The sequence below is a fragment of the Thamnophis sirtalis genome, unplaced genomic scaffold (assembly GCF_051295495.1).
Source record: "Thamnophis sirtalis isolate CommonGarterSnake01/CBP01778 unplaced genomic scaffold, rThaSir2_p1.2 scaffold_3, whole genome shotgun sequence".
NCBI lineage: Eukaryota > Metazoa > Chordata > Lepidosauria > Squamata > Natricidae > Thamnophis > Thamnophis sirtalis.
In genome coordinates, this window is record NW_028261383.1 from 38715168 (window position 1) to 38732397 (window position 17230).

The window sequence follows — 17230 nt, forward strand, 5'->3', positions numbered from 1 at the left end:
CACTTTCAATTGTGTATAGGCTCACCGATTATCCATCAAGCATATATAGATACATTATTGACATTGTACATATTGATCAGTTATAATTGATATTCTTTCATTTTAAGAAAATATTCTAGAAACTAGATTCACATATATACCAATATTCCATTGCATCCTTATTTGACTATGTAATAATAATAATAATAATAATAATAATAATAATAAAATAAAAATAAAATATTAAATAAATATTATTATGCGTATAATAATAATAATAAGTCTTTATAGAATCACCTATCTCATTATAGAGATTATATTTCTCCAATATTTATATTTATGCATCATTACTTTCAATTATATATAGAATCACAAATTATCCATCAAGTATACATAGGTACATTGTTATTATAAATCATATGTTCAACTATAATTGTTATTCCTTCATTTTAAACAAAATGTTCTAGATATTCAATTCATGTATTGCCAATGTTCCATTACATCCTTATTAGTATTTATTAATAATATATCTTTATAGTATCACCTATCTTATTTTATTATTCTTACAATATGTAAAACTTCTCCAATGTTTTTCATTTCCATGTTTTTTTATCTAGCCATTGATAAAACAAATCCCATACCTTATAAAATTGTACATCTTCTTGTTCTCTAATTTCAAATGTCAATTTACTCATTTTAGCACATTCCATTGTTTTTTGAATAACTTCCTCCTGCGTTGGTATTTTCTCATTTTTCCAATTTTTTGCAAATACAATTCTAGCTGCTGTTAAAATATTTACAATAAAATATTTCAAATCTTTGTTGTATGTTTCTGGTATAATTCCCAATAAAAAAATCTCTGGTTTAAGGTCTATGTGTTTTTGTATCATTTTCTCCAACCACATGTGGATTTTAGTCCCGTATCCTTTAGCTTCTATGCAAGTCCACCACATATGATAATATAAGCCTGGTGTCTGATGACATTTCCAACACTTTTCCGACTTGTTCTTGAAGATTCTTGCTATTCTCGTTGGAGGTAAAACATCTTATACAAATTTTCCTTATATGCTGTTGACATTGTCATTTTATAATTTTGAGATTTTAATTCAATCCCCTGTCCAAATCCCCCCCCCCCAAAGCTATCATGGGTTCTTTGACTTGTTCTTCCTTTAGCTTAACCTCTAGTAAATGTCCATATAATTTTTTAATTACTTTTTCATCAGTTCCTGTCAAACCTTTATCTAATTCAGTCTTTTTATCATAGAAATCTTCCATTTTAGGGCATGTATCATATGTAGATTGTGTTTGTGCATATGAAAACCAATTCATTCCCATTCCTTCCTGTTTCAACTCTTGCATAGATTTGAGTTCACCCTCTGCATTCAATATTTCACCATATCTGTTTGTTCCTTTTTATATATAATTGGATATGAAAAAGCTTCAATAGTTGATAGCCAGATTGCCTTTTGATCTTTTCCCAATTTAATAACAAAGCCTCCCTTAAGTAATGTCAAATAATATGAGGATAATTTTGAATACATTGGAATATTATGAGGCACACCCTGAAAAACAAATGGCTTTGATCTTTTTAGATGCCCAGAAAGCATTTGACAATGTGAATTGGCTATTTATGTTCTTACAATTGGAACAGGTGAATTTTGGCAAGAAATTTACACAAGCCATTCAAACCATATACCATAAACAAACAGCAAAGATAATGATAAATGGAGAATTGACGGATTCCATTGAAATAAAGAAAGATACAAGACAAGGCTGCCCACTATCACATTACTTTACTTGTTTTAACACTAGAAGTATTAAATAGAAAGATTAGTGAAGAAAAAGAAATAAAAGGAATTAAAATAAAAAAAGAAGAATATAAACTACAAGCATTTGCAGATGACTTGGTTTTTATTCTCGAGGATCCACTTGAAACGGCACCCAAATTGATTGAGAGAGTAGAGGAATATGGGAATGTAGCTGGTTTGAAAATAAATAAAGACAAAATGAAAATTTTGACAAAGAATATAACATCGAGACAAAAGGAAGAATTGGTAGAAGCATTGGAGATCCAAGTTACAAACAAGGTTAAATACTTAGGGATATGCTTAACTGCAAGATGTAGCACTTTTTTTTAAATAATTTTTTTATTTAAAACAAAAACAATCCTTCTTTACATGCTATAGAAAGTGTATCAGTTGGTTACAAAAATACTTTCGTGCATCTCTTCCACAATCAACAAATATAATTCATATTAACTCAAGCATTTTAACTCAAATATCTAAACATGTCACCATCATTATATCTCCATTTTCATTTGACTATAATTGTTTAAGAATTCCTTCGTCATAAAATATACCAAAGTTTTATACAAAACCACATACTGGCCTTTCAATTACTATTTCTAAAATCTTCCACTAACACTAAATCCTTAGGACCTATTCTTGCTAAACATCCATAATATTTAATAAAGTTTTCTAATCCTCCTTTCCAAATAACTGTTTAAAATTTACATCCAATTTCTATATTATACCCATATCTATATATACGTTATTTTTATCCCTCCTTTATTTGAATATATCCTGTATCATAACATTTCCCCCCTAATAATCATAACTGTATCTAAGTTGGTTCCCTTTTTTTTTTCTTAACCAAAAATGTAGCACTCTTAAAGAGAACAATTATTATAAACAAGCAACTGGTTGCGTCTGATCTAATGAAATGGGAAAATTTACAATTATCAATGATAGGGAAAATTTCTACAGTGAAAATGAACATTTTACCTAGAATTTTATATCTCTTCTAGACAATTCCAATTAGACTAGGAAAAATTATTTTGATGAATTAAATAAAATAGTATTGAATTCATTTGGCAGGGGGGAAAAGCAAGATTAAAATTAAAGTCGTTACAAGATGCTAGAACAAGAGGAGGCATGGGCCTACCCAATTGGGAACTATATCACCAGGCAACTAGCTTGATGTGGGTTAAGGAGTGGATAACACTAAGGAATTACAGACTACTGATTTTAGAAGGACATGACCTAGTGTTGGGATGGCATGCTTTTTATGGTATAAAGGTACTAAAACACAAGGTTATTTTAGAAGACATTACTTAGGGGAGCTTTGTTATTAAATTGGCAGAAGATTAAAAAGCAATTTTACTTAAAAATTCCAGTCTGGCTATCAACTATTGAAGCTTTTCTTATCAAATAATATACAAAAAGGAACCAACAGTTAGATGTGGTGAAATTTTGAACGCAGAGGGTAAACTTAAATCTATGCAAGAGCTAAAACAGGAAGGAATTGAAATGAAATGGTTTTCATATCTGCAAATACAATCTAGATATGATAAAGACCGTAAAATGGAAGGTTTTTATGATAAAAAAACTGAAGTTAGATAAAATCTTGACAGGTACAGATGAAAAAGTAATTTAAAAACTATATGAACATTTACTAGAGGTTAAACTAAAAGAAGAACAAGTTAAAGAACGTATGATAGCTTGGGGGGGAAATTTAGGACATGGGATTGAATTAGAGAAATGGGAGAAATTGTGGTCCCAAAATTATAAAATGACGTCAACAGCTTATAAGCTTATAAGATGTTTTACAGGTGGCATCTACCTGCCAACAAGAATAGCAAGAATGTTCAAGAACAAGTCGGAAAAGTGTTGGAAATGTCATCAGACACTGGGATCATACTACCACATGTAGTGGACTTGCCAAGAAGCTAAAAGGTATTGGACTAAAATCCACACATGGTTGGAGAAAATGACACAGAAACACATAGACTTTAAACCAGAGACTTTTTCATTGTGTATTATACCAGATACATATAATAAAGACTTGAAATATTTGATTATAAATATTTTAATGGCAGCCAGAACTGTATTTGCAAAAAATTGGAAAAATGAGAAAATATTAACGGAGGAGGAAGTTATTAAAAAAACAATGGAATGTGCTGAAATGAGTAAACTGACATTTGAAATTAGAGAACAAGAAGATGAACAATTTTTAAGATTTGGGACTTGTTTTATCAAGGAATACAATCACCATAATTTTGAATTGTAATAATAAAATGTGATAGGAGATATTATAAAGACATATTAATCTTATATAGACTGTATAGATTTACAATAATGTAATGGAATATTGGTGTATGTATGTATGTATGTATGTATGAATGAATGAATGAATGAATATATAGATTTTATAGATTTACAACAAAGTAATGGAATATTGGTATATATATGAATTGAATATTTAGAACATCTTGTTTAAAATGAAGAAATAATAATTGTAGTTGAATATATGAGGCACAATGATAAAGATGTATTTAAATACATTTGATAGATATTTTATGATTTTACATATAATTGAAAGTAATGATACACAAATATAAAATGTTGGTGATTCTTTTTTTCTTATATACTGTAAGAAATATCAGAATAAGGCAGATGATACTATAAAGATATGTTATTATTTAATAGATTTATAATGATGTAACAGATAGTTAGCATACATATGAATTTAACCTTTAGAATACATGTTTAAAAGGAAGAAATTATAACAGAGTATTATATGAATATATGATTTATAATGATAACCAATGTACTAATGTATATTGGGTTGATAACTATTGATCTTATATGTAACTGAAAGCGGTGACGCACAAACATTTGTGACCAAATGACATGCTAAATAGATATGTAACTGATGATATTTTTATGTATGTTTTTGTTTGTTTTTTTAAAAAAACTTTAAAAAAAAAGAAAAAAAGAATTTAAAATTGTCACCAAACGACATGCCTCTCTCCTGGCCTTGCATTACGGAGCTGTCTGCTGTTTCAGCAGCCTAATGTCTGACTAAAAGTTGCCAGCAAAAGGGGCTTTTTCCTGGATCACCAGAGACTTTGCGGGTGTCTCTGGGATCAGCAGGATATACCACTACCTATCACCGTCTCTACGGGACGGTTTAGGTCCGATTGGACCATCCAGTTACCAAAATTCAACGGAGATCCCGGGAGTTGGGAAAAATCAGTTGTTTCACAGCAACAGCAAGCACTTCCTCTCCTTGTGGGTGGATCATCTTATGGACCGTAAGAACACTGCTTGTACTGAAGCCCTTTCTACATTCCATGCATTTGTATGGCCTTTCCCCTGTGTGGATCCTCTTATGGATAGTAAGGGCACTGCTTCTACTGAAGTCCTTTCCACACTCCATGCATTTGAATGGATTCTCTCCTGTGTGGATCCTTTGATGGGAAGTAAGACTATGGTTCTGACCAAAAGACTTTCCACACTCCATGCATTTGAATGCCTTCTCCCCTGTGTGGATCCTTTGATGGACAGTAAGGGCACTGCTTATACTGAAGCCCTTTCCACACTACATGCATTTAAATGGCTTCTCCCTTGTGTGCATCTTTTTATGGACAGTAAAAGCACTGCTTATACTGAAGCCCTTTCCACACTCCATGCATTTATATGGTTTCTCTCCCGTGTGACTCCGTTTATGGAAAATGAGGCCACTGGAGTAACTGAACCTCTTTCCACACTCCATGCATCTGTATGGTTTCTCCCCTGTGTGGATCCTTTGATGGCATTTAAGCAAATTGCTTCTTCTGAAGCCCTTTCCACATACCAAGCATTTATATGGTTTCTCCCCTGTGTGGTTCCGTTTATGGAAAATGAAGCCACTGGAATAGTTGAAGCTCTTTCCACACTCCATGCATTTGTATGGTTTCTCCCCTGTGCAGATCCTTTGATGGCATTTAAGCAAATTGCTTGTTCTGAAACCCTTTCTACATGCCAGGCATTTAAATGGCCTTTCCCCCAGTGTGGATCCTCTCATGGACGGTAAGGGCACTGCTTGTACTGAAGCCCTTTCTACACTCCATGCTTTTGAATGGATTCTCCCCTGTGTGGATCCTTTGATGGGAAGTAAGATGATGGCTCTGACAAAAAGACTTTCCACACTCCATGCATTTAAATGGCTTCTCCCCTGTGTGGATCCTTTTATGATTAATGAGGCCATTATATTGGATGAAGCTCTTTCCACACTCCAGGCATTTAAATGGCCTTTCCCCTGTGTGGATCCTCTTATGGACGGTAAGGGCATTGCTTTGTCTGAAGCTCTTTCCACACTCCATGCATTTATATGGTTTCTCCCCTGTGTGGTTCCGTTTATGGAGAATGAGGCCACTGGAGTAGCTGAAGCTCTTTCCACACTCCATGCATTTGTATGGTTTCTCCCCTGTGTGGATCTTTTGATGGGTTATAAGAAAATACTTTAGCCTGAAGCTCTTTCCACACTCCATGCATGTGAAAGGCTTCTCTCCTGTGTGGATCCTTTGATGGCATTTAAGCAAATTGCTTCTTCTGAAGCTCTTTCCACACTCCATGCATTTAAATGGCTTTTCCCCTTTGTGGATCATTTTATGAACGTTAAAGGCACTGCTTGTACTGAAGCCCTTTCCGCACACCAGGCATTTAAATGGCCTTTCCCCTGTGTGGATCCTCTTATGGACAGTAAGGGCACTGCTTGTACTGAAGACCTTTCCACACTCCATGCATTTGAATAGATTCTCCCCTGTGTGGATCCTTTGATGGGAAGTAAGACTGTGGCTATGACTAAAAGACTTTCCACACTCCATGCATTTGAATGCCTTCTCCTCTGTGTGGATCCTTTGATGGGAAGTAAGATGATGACTCTGACAAAAAGACTCTCCACACTCCAGGCATTTAAATGGCCTTTCCCCTGTGTGGATCCTCTTATGGACGGTAAGGGCACTGCTTGTACGGAAGCCCTTTCCACACTCCATGCATTTAAATGGCCTTTCCCCTGTGTGAATCCTTTGATGGTCCATAAGACTGTGGCTCTGAGCAAAAGACTTTCCACACTCCATGCATTTGAATGCCTTCTCCCCTGTGTGGATCCTTTGATGGGAAGTAAGATGATGGCTCTGACAAAAAGACTCTCCACACTCCATGCATTTAAACGACTTCTCCCGTGTGTGGATCCTTTGATGGGAAGTTAGATGATGGCTCTGACAAAAAGACTTTCCACACTCCATGCATTTAAATGGCTTCTCCCCTGTGTGGATCCTTTTATGATTAATGAGGCCACTAGGCTGGATGAAGCTCTTTCCACACTCCAGGCATTTAAATGGCCTTTCCCCTGTGTGGATCCTCTTATGGACGGTAAGGGCACTGCTTGTACTGAAGTCCTTTCCACATTCCATGCATTTAAATGCCTTCTCCCGTGTGTGGCTCCTTTGATGGGAAGTAAGATGATGTCTCTGACAAAAAGACTTTCCACACTCCAGGCATTTGAATGGCCTTTCCCCTGTGTGGATCCTCTTGTGGACGGTAAGGGCACTGCTTGTACTGAAACCCTTTCCACACTCCATGCATTTAAATGGCTTCTCCCCCATATGAATCATTTTATGGGATGTAGGATTACTCTCTTTGTTGAAGCTCTTTCCACTATCTATGCATTTATATTGTTTATCACATGTGAGAATTATCTTATGTCTCACAAGGGATGCAATCTTATGGAATCCCGAACCCCAGTCCATGCAGTTATATGGCTTCTCCTTGTGGTTTCTTTCCTGAACAGTCAAAGTCTTCCTTTCACAGAAGCTGTTTCCATTCTCCAGATTCTCTCCGATGGGAAGACTTTTTTGTGATGTAAGTGACCCATTTTCCTGAGAAAATGGGATAGTCCAATTGTAATTTTTTCCATTGTGTTTGCGTATATAATCTTGGCCTTTGGATGTGGATGGATAGTGTTCATTTACCTCTAATGTGTCTTTGGATAATTTTACACCTTTCCCCATATATTTCTTCTGTATTTTTCTCCCTTCCTCAAGAAGCTCCTGCATGTGAGCCTCAATGGAAGATGAGCTTAAATTATTCCAATTACTTGAGGGGTTTCTCTCCTGCCTGTGAAATTCTGTTTCAATTGCAGGCTTCTCCATTACGTCTCCATGCCTGAACCCTTGGAATGATTCCCTTGACTCTTCATGGTCCTGCTCATTATCACCTTCAAGGGGAAAGAGAAATAAACAAGGTTAAAGGAAAAGACCAATCAGTCGGAAGTCATCATTATTGCCTTCTGAAACTTTTCAGACTCTAAGACATAGCATGTTTGATTGCTTACAATGATATAAATAGCAGAATAAGAATAGCAGACATTCTTTTTCTCTATAATTATCCATAGATATTCAAATCCCAACAAGGGTCAGCTCTGACTTAATGGAAAATCAGAGGAAGCATCCAAAGTTGCATTAGGAGAAAACCTAACATTTATTGGAAAGTTACCAATTCAGTGGTGGGATTCAATTTTTTTTACTACCAGTTCTGTGGGCGTGGTTTGGTGGGCATGGCCTGGCGGGTGTGGCAGGGGAAGGATGCTGTAAAATCTCCATTACCATCCCACTCCAGGGGAAGGTTAGCGCAAACTCCCCATTCCCTTCCGATCAGCTGGAACTTGGGAGGCAGAGAATAGATGGGTGCTGGGCCAGTCAGAGATGCTATTTACTGGTTCTCCAAACTACTCAAAATTTCCGCTACTAGTTCTCCAGAAATGGGCGGAACCTGCTCAATACCACCTGTGTGCCTATTCCAACAGAGACCTACAAGAACTAAATCCCCCTTTGAAACTCATTTTCAATCTCCTCTTTTTCTTCTTAAAAAAACCATGTTTCACTTACATTTTGTTTTTTATTTGCCAAAAATCACATGATTGAAGGGGGAAGATACTAGTGTTCTTCTATGAAGCTTAAGCTGCATGTTTGCAATGGGAAACCGTCACCATTTCGCCCCTAATTCTAAGGCGCAGGATAGAAATCAAACAGAAGTAGTTACTTACTTGAATGACAAGGCCTCATAGCAATAGCACTTAGACTTATATATCGCTTTACAGCCCTCTCTAAGCCGTTTTCAGAGTCAGCATATTGCCCCCAAAAATCTGGGTCCTCATTTTACTGACCTCAGAAGGATGGAAGGGTGAGTCAACCTTGAGTCTGGTGGGATTCTTACTGCCAAATTGCAGGCAGCTGGTAGGCAGCAGAAGTAGCCTGCAGTACTGCCTTCTAACCACTGCGCCATCACCGCTTCACAGGACTGATATGGAATTATATGGGCCAAAAAAGCTGAGATGTGCAATGGAGTTTAACATTACATCAAGACAAGGAATAGGGCATTGGTTCTTACCTGATATGCCCCTTCTCAAGGCAGGTGGAGACAGCGGTCATGCATGGGTTAACTCAGTTAGTAACCAATAGAACTGAGTCTACCAAAGTTATGTTATTGCCTCAGAGGAGTCCTCCTGCTTTTGTGACAAAGGAGATAAGTAGATTGCTGTGCGTTAGTTGACTGCTTTCAATCCTCCAAAACTCTAGCCTAGCTCGAGAACCCCCTCCGTGCACTAGGCCAGGAACCAAGGGTGGGGATGACCGCTGTCTCCACCTGCCTCAAGAAGGGGCGTATCAGGTAAAAACCAATGCCCCATTCTCCAACGTTGTTGGAGACAGCGGTCATGCATGGGACGTACCATGCATGCATCCGCCGACGCGTATCTGTCCATCTTATAATGGAGGATAAAGGAATTGGGGATCGCCCAGGTGGCCGCCTTGCAGATCTCTTCCACTGAGGCCTGCTTTGTCCATGCAGCTGATGTAGCCGCGCTGCGTGTAGAATGCGCCGTGATGTTGGATGGAGTCATGAGGTGACTTGCCAGGTAAGCCCTAGTTATAGTTGATGGGATCCAGCACCCGACCATAGATGGAGAAGCCTTTAGACACTTGTTTGTGGGATGGAAAGAAAAAGAGTGCTTCGATGCGCCTAAAGACGTCTGTCTTGGCAAAATAGATCTTAAGAGCATGTCTTACATTTAACCTGTGCCATTTGTGTTCAAGACTGTGAGAGGGATTAGGGCAAAGGTTTGGTAGAGTAAGATCCAGAGACTGATGAAAGGCCAAATTGACCTTTGGGACAAAGGTGGGATCAAATTGAAGGACCACGCAGTCTGAGTGAAAAGTACACAAGTCGGAACAGATGGAAAGGGCCGCCAATTCTGAGACCCGTTATGTAGACATGATTGCCACCAGAAAGGTTGTTTTCAATGTGAGGTGATGCAGGGGGGCTGATCTGAGATGCTGAAAGGGTGGTCCAGTGAGAAAGTCAAGGACTTTGGTTAGATTCCAGGAGGGGAAGCGGTGAATGACAGGAGGGCAGAGATTAGACGTGCCCTTAATGAAGCGGCATACATGAGGGTGCAAGGAGAGAGGCTCATCCCAGTGAAGAGAGAGAACCGAAGAGAGAGCCAACACCTGCCTCCGTAAGGTGTTAGGTGCAAGTCCTTTATCTAGTCCCTGTTGCAGGAACTCCAAAACCTGGGGAACCGAAGCCCCCAGGGGTGAAATCTCTTTAGAAAGGCACCATGTGGTGAACGTCTGCCACGTTGATTTGTAGATTCTATTAGTGGCCGGGCGTCAAGAAGCCTGAATAGTGTGAATTACAGTCTCAGAAAGGTTTGTCGCCCTAAAGAGCGCTCAGCCTCCATGCGGTTAGGCGGAGCCAAGATAGGTCGGGATGGTGGAGAGATCCCTGGTGAAGAAGGGACGGTATCCAGGGAAGATGCCATTCTGGGTCCACTGAGGGGTTGACCAGGTCCGCGAACCATGGACGCTGCAGCCAATGGGGGGTGAGTAGGATGAGCTTGGCTTCTTCCTCTATCATTTTCTGAATGACCCTCTGTATCAGGGGGAAGGGAGGGAAGGCGTACAGGAGACCATGGGGCCACCTGCACCTTAAAGCATCCGTCCCTTCCGCTGCCAGGGTCGTGTAGCGAGACAGGTACCTGGGCAGTTGATTGTTGGATGCCAATGCAAAGAGATCTAGCACTAAGGTCCCGTACCTGGTGGACAGCTGTTTGAAGATGCGACGGTTGAGGGTCCATTCCGCAGGATCGATTGTTGTGCGGCTCAGCCAGTCTGCTCTGGTGTTGTTGGAGCCCGAGATGTATTCAGTGTGGAGGGAGAGAAGGTTGGCTTCCGCCCAGATCCCTAGGTGAAAGGCAGGCTCCATGAGGGAAACTGCTCTCGTCCCCTCCTGGTGGTTATCATGCGCCTTGGCCATTGTGTTGTCTGTCCAGATTAGCACATGTGTGTTGCAAAGTGAAGATTGGAACTGAAGGTGAGCTAGATGGATTGGCCCTCAACTCTAGCCAGTTCATACTGTGGGAAAGGTCGGAGTCGGACCAGAGACCCTGAGCTATCTGATCCTCCAAATGAGTGCCCCAACCCGTCAAACCTGCGTCTGTCGTAACTACAAGATGAGGTGGTTCTCTGAAGAGGGACCTCTGAGATATGGCCGGGGAGATCCACCAATCCAGAGAGTGGAGGACCTCTGGAGTCAACCTGGCCTTCGCTAGGGAACAGCTGCTGTTGGTTTTCTGGAATGGCAGAAGAAACCACTGGAGGCAGCGTCTTGCATGTAAGTGGGCTGCTACGACTGAAAGGAGCTTGGTGAAGACCCTTGGGGCTGATGATAGCCCGAAGAGGAGGGCCTGATACTGAAAGTGATGGCTCGCATAGACAAATCGGAGGAACCGTCTGTGTTGTTTGTGAATGGGTACGTGGAGGTTGGCTTTCGTGAGGTCCACTGATGTGAGTAGATCGTGTTGGGCATACTCTCTAGGATTGACAGGAGAGAGTGCATTTTGAACCTTCTGTACCTGATGAATTGATTTAAGAATTTGAGATTGAGGATTGCTCTCTAGCCCCCGAACACTTTGACGAGAGTAGAATCCACATCCCACCTGGCCTGGAGGCACAGGTTGAATGGCACAAATGAGGAGCAGATGTTGGATGGCCTGCTCTACTAGGAGCCTCTTTTGAGGGTCCCTGGATATGGGGCATGGGACAAAGTGGTTCGGAGGACTGGAGCACAAGTCCAAGAGAAGGCTGAATATGATCGTGGACCTGACCCACACGTCATTGGTGATGTTGTCCCAACGAACCACGAAGGTTGACAGACATCCCACTATGGGGAGATCGTCCAGGCAGTCACTTCTGCCTCTTGTGGGATCGGTTGGTATTGTCCCTGAATGACATTCTGGGCTGGAATCTCTGGCTGCCTGACCTGTTGGAAAAGGAAGAGCCCTGTCTGGGGTGAGCCTGACGTTGTGGGCGAGAGTTGGAGGAACCTCCATCCTGACCCCGAAAAGGCTGCCTGCGATAAAAGGATTGACTGTGGCCCTCGTTTTTTAGTGGCCGGCTGCAAGACCTTCTGCTTATCCTTGGACTCTACCAATAGAGGATCCAATGGGGCCCCAAAGAGAAGAGATGAAGAATAGGGAGAGGAGGCTAGTCTTCACTTGGCACGGGCTTCCGCCTGCCACTGCTTTAGCCAAAGCAGACGATGGGTGGAGATGGAGGATGCTATGGCCTTGGATGCAAAATGGGCCGCGTCTAAGGAAGCACCTACAGTATATTCCAGGGCTGCCTTTATTTTGTTAATATCCCTGTGAGCCCTAGTATCCCTGGCCGGAAGCCTCGCCTGGAGTTGCCTTAGCCATAAGAGACCAGAACAACTAAAGAATGAAGCAGAGGTACCCGCCCTAACGGCCCAAGCCGAGGCCTGGTGACTCTTGATCAGAGTTTGTTCTATTCTCTTGTCTTCAGGGCAAAGAACCTCCTCAGGAGCTGCTGAGGCTGCGTTAGGAGAAGAAGGGCCAATTATAGGTAAGTCAATAGAAGGTATCTCTAAAGCCTTGGTGAATTCTGGTCCCACCTTATACAGGCATTTGTACAAGGTATTGGGGAGGGGACCTGTACCTGGTGATGCCCATTGGTTCTGGACCACGTCTATGAAGAGTCTGGGAAACGGAATCACCTCTTTTTCCACCTTAGGCTGGATGAAGGGGGGGTCAGTAGTGTCCGCCTTGTCTGCTTCCATTCCTTGAGCTGCTTTAGAGGAAGGGATGCCAGAGATCCTCTTGGCCTTAAAGAGGAGAGAGCGAAAGACAGCAGGTTTGAACAAACCGACAAATGCAGGTGAGTCAGGAAAAAGACCCTCGTCTTCCGAGAGATCTGAATCTCTTGCTGGACTTTTCTCTTCTCCAAAAACTAAAGCGTGACTGGACATGCCAGGGAGCTCATGCGATGAAGAAGCTGAGAGATCCCCATCTCTGCGTCTGGAACTAGAAGAAGCAGCAGACCTACATGGAGTAGAGTGATTATAAGACCTATGTTTAAGGGTAGCTGCTACGCCATGTTCAATGGCCTCAGATATCATATCTGCCATGCCAGGTGAGTAAGAGTGGCAGCAGGGAAATTTCCTCCTGTTAGAGGGGCTCCTCATCCGGAGTGATGCTCCTGCCACCCTCAGATTCATCCCCACTGCAGGTGAGGTCGCCTGGACCCCTGGCATCCTCAGGTTGAATGATGGATGCAGCAGGGGAGAGGCCCCGTGCCAGCTCAGTGTAGCGGCGGACGTGATGTGCCGATGCCTGGAAGCAGTCAGGATCTGGATGGGGATGAACAAATTGGTGCTGAATCCTGATAAGACCGAGTGGCTTTGGATGTTACCCCCGAAGGACAGTTCAGACAGTCCATCTTTGATCCTGGGGGTGAAGACTTACGCCCCTCAGAGAGGGCTCGCAATTTGGGGGTCTCCTGGATTCACAGCTGACACTGGAACACCATCAATCGGCTGTGACCAGGGGGGCCTTTGCCCAGGTTTGCCTGATACACCAATTGCGGCCCTACTTGGACCGGGGGGCACTTCAAACGGTCACTCACACCCTTGTCACCTCAAGGCTGGATTATTGCAATGCGCTCTACATGGGGCTACCCTTGAAAAGCGTTTGGAGACTACAGCTAGTCCAGAATGCAGCTGCACGAGCGATTTTGGGTGTACCGAGATACACCCATATTACACCTATCCTCCGCGAGCTGCACTGGCTGCCAATTGGTCTCCGGACACAATTCAAGGTGTTGGTTATCACCTTTAAAGCCCTATATGGCTCAGGACCATTGTATCTGCGAGACCGCCTACTGCCACACACCTCCCAACGGCCGATAAGATCCCACAGGGTGGGCCTCCTTCGGATGCCATCAGCCGGACAATGTCGGCTGGTGGGCCCCTGGAGGAGGGCCTTCTCTGTGGCTGCTCCGACCCTGTGGAACCAGCTACCCCCAGAGATCCGGACCTTACCCACTCTCATGGCATTCAGAAAAGCTGTTAAAACCTGGCTGTTCCGGCAGGCCTGGGGCTGTTGACCTTATTGTTAAGGTCCAGCCCCCATTAGAAATGTATGCGTGTGGGGATTTTTAACTTATTCTTTTATTTTGCTTTCTTTTTTCTTTCTTTGTAAGCCACCCGGAGTCCTCCGGGATTGGGCGGCCTAGAAATTCAACAAATAAATCCTCCGAATCAGAGGATAGGTCAGGAGAAGGACTAGGCTGAATAGGCCTCTGGGCCTGAAATAGATGGGATTCAGTGTGATTGATCTTGGCCTTGGCATTGCTGAGAGGAACCTGGGTGGCACTGTCCTTTGCCTGTGGCTTGGCTGCACCCAAATGGGACTCCTTGGGGGCCTTGGGAGCGGGTTCAGAGAGGGAGTCTTCTGGGGCAGGCCTGCGTTTGCGGGTCCCAGAAGAAGGGGTCTCATTGGTGGGTGGAGGCACTTGTGGCTCAGGGGCAGGAGATAAGGTCATACGACTCCTTGAAGTACCCAAAATGGTTGCTGGAGATCTTCACGTCAAAACAAAATGACCGGTGAGGCTACAGAGCCTATGGGCCAAGCGCCAAGAGGTAGCCGAGGCCGCAGAATGAGGGAGGGCATCAAGGGCCCTGCGGAGAGGCTGCGGAGGTTGAAGAGAGCAGCAGCGGCGATCCAGTGAGGCGGGAACACTGAGGGGCGGCGGCGACACTTCCCAGAGGTGGAGGGCGGCGGCTCTTTAGCGGCTGCTGGTGGCGTTGCGGCACTTGGAAGCAGTTGCGGGCTTGGTGGCACGAGGCAAAGGCCCGGAGGCCAGTAGAGGCAGCAGCACTGAGCGGAGCCTGCTTGCAGGAGCGCCTCTGAATTGCCAGTAAGCTCAGGAGGCAGAAGCCTCGAAGAAGCCCTGGTGAGTCTCTCCAAGGAGCCCGGGGCTAATTAAGAGACTTAGCTCTGAGTAGCTATCCACTAATTCCTTCCAATTTGGATGTAATTTAGGTGACATTTAGAAAAATATCCAATTAAAGGTAATTATAATATCTACTAAACTTGAGGAGAAAGCAGTTACCACAGCCAGTTCGGCTTGAACTGAGTGTAAAAAAGCCGGAAGACACTCCTCTGAGGCGATGACATCACTTTGGTAGACTCATTTCTATTGGTTACTGACTGAGTTAACCCATGCTTGACTGCTGTCTCTACCAACGTGTCATTACATCAAGACAAGGAATGACTTTGCCACTGACATCTTTACATAGAAATAGAAAATACATCAGATGTGAAATGCCACAGGATGCATCTAAAAGGAACACCACGGATTTATTTCCTTCCTAAGAGCAGGAGATCAATTTGAGATTTTTTAAATGAGAAACAGCCAGAGGTATCCCAACTACAAAAAGTCATCCTGAACTCTCTGACTGCAGAGTAGGAAATAACCTTACCAAGAGAGGCCACGTTCCTGTAATTTTCCATCATGACTTCCCAATGCAGAGCTTTTTGGTCGGGATCCAGCTGAGACCACTCCTCCTCGGAGAAATAAACAGCCACCTCCTCGAAGGAGACAAGGCCCTCCTGATGGGGAAAGACAGTACACAGAAGGCCCAGGAGGAATTGTTAAAAAAAAGATCCCATCGCTTACAAATTCCCAAAGCAAAGCTATGCACTAAGGTAAATGGCTCTCCTAGGTAGCATTCCGGGGTTTATGTGAGAAAACAGACAGAGAAAAGGTTTGGATTGAAGAAATATTTTGGGTAGTGTTATGCCACAACATATACGTTTATACAGTTGTTGCTCTCTTGCCCCATCTAGTGGCCGGACAGACAAACACACTCCAAGTATATTATTTTGGAGCCTACTCCACTCATTTGCCAATCAGCCTGCCCTCTCAAACCAAGTGAATGATGGGAAGCCAGACTCCTTAAGGTCTTGCAAAAAAATAAAGTGGAACCATAACTGATGCCCTCTTTTTACTGGCCCACAATAGAAAGCGTCCTCACTGATTGCATTACGGTGTGGTATCCTGGCTTGATAGCCGTGGATAGAGACTTTACAGAGGGTGTTGAGCACAGCAGAAAACATCGTGGGCTAGCCGACATCGCTAGGGCTCCCTGCTTTAGGAGAGTGAAGAAAATCCTCAGGGAGGACTCACACCCTGGTCAGCCCTTCTTTCCTCTCCTACCATTGGGTAGGAGATATAGAAGCATAGGGAGCTGCACAAACGGGCTGACGAACGGTTTTTATCTGTGGGCTGTCTGACTCCTGAATGAAAAATAACATTACAACAACAGTACGGGAAAAAGTGAAAGGAAAACACTACTTGGAAATACCAATGTGGCTTTCAACAATGGAAGGTTTGACACATCCGAATATTAGTAATATGAGAAACATTATTAGATACAAAGGTATTTTACCAGAAAGGGGAGAACTAAAACAGAAAAAAGAACTAGAAGAAACAAGGGATTGATATAGGGTGCATACGCAAATGCAAATAAAATCAAGATATGAAAATGGTTTTAACTTGGGAAGCTCAGAATTGGATAAGATACTTATGGGAACACAAGAAAAATGATTAAGAAACTATATAGTTATTTACTTAGAATTAAATTAGAGGAAGAAGAAGTAGAAGAAAAAATGATAGCATGGGCAAAAAACTTTGGTTACACGTTAGAGTTAGAAAAATGGCAACAACTATGGGAAAGTGTAAACCAACAATGGCAACAGCATTTAAAGAAAATTTGTAAAAAATGTTTCATAGATGGCACATGCCACCCAAAAGATTAGAGGGAGAGATTAGAAAGAGGAAGAGGAGAGGAGAATGGGCGTTGGTACTTACCTGATACGCTTATTCTCACTGAAGGTGGAGACAGCACCTAGGGTTAGCTCCGTCCAGTAACCAATAGGGCTGAGTCTACAGATTAAAAGCCATCCTCGACTTCCTGGGAGGAGCCTACTGGTGAAGGCAGCAAAAAACCAGCTGCCTCCGAATTCCTGGCTACGTACCTGTTTAGAGGATCTTCCATCTGACGTCTTA

General features: G+C 42.5%; 2 protein-coding genes across 3 annotated transcripts in view; both read right to left on the minus strand.

Moving 5' to 3' along the window:
- Nucleotides 1-17230, minus strand: part of LOC106548772 (uncharacterized) — a 62837-nt gene that overhangs the window by 33394 nt on the left and 12213 nt on the right. The window lies entirely within an intron of this gene.
- LOC106548619 (uncharacterized) overlaps nucleotides 1-17230 on the minus strand; it is a 59366-nt gene that overhangs the window by 16184 nt on the left and 25952 nt on the right. The window contains 3 exon segments of the mRNA XM_087708752.1: nucleotides 5094-5799; nucleotides 5801-8019; nucleotides 15642-15771. Of these exon segments, the coding sequence (XP_087564878.1) occupies nucleotides 5094-5799; nucleotides 5801-8019; nucleotides 15642-15771 (3055 nt within the window).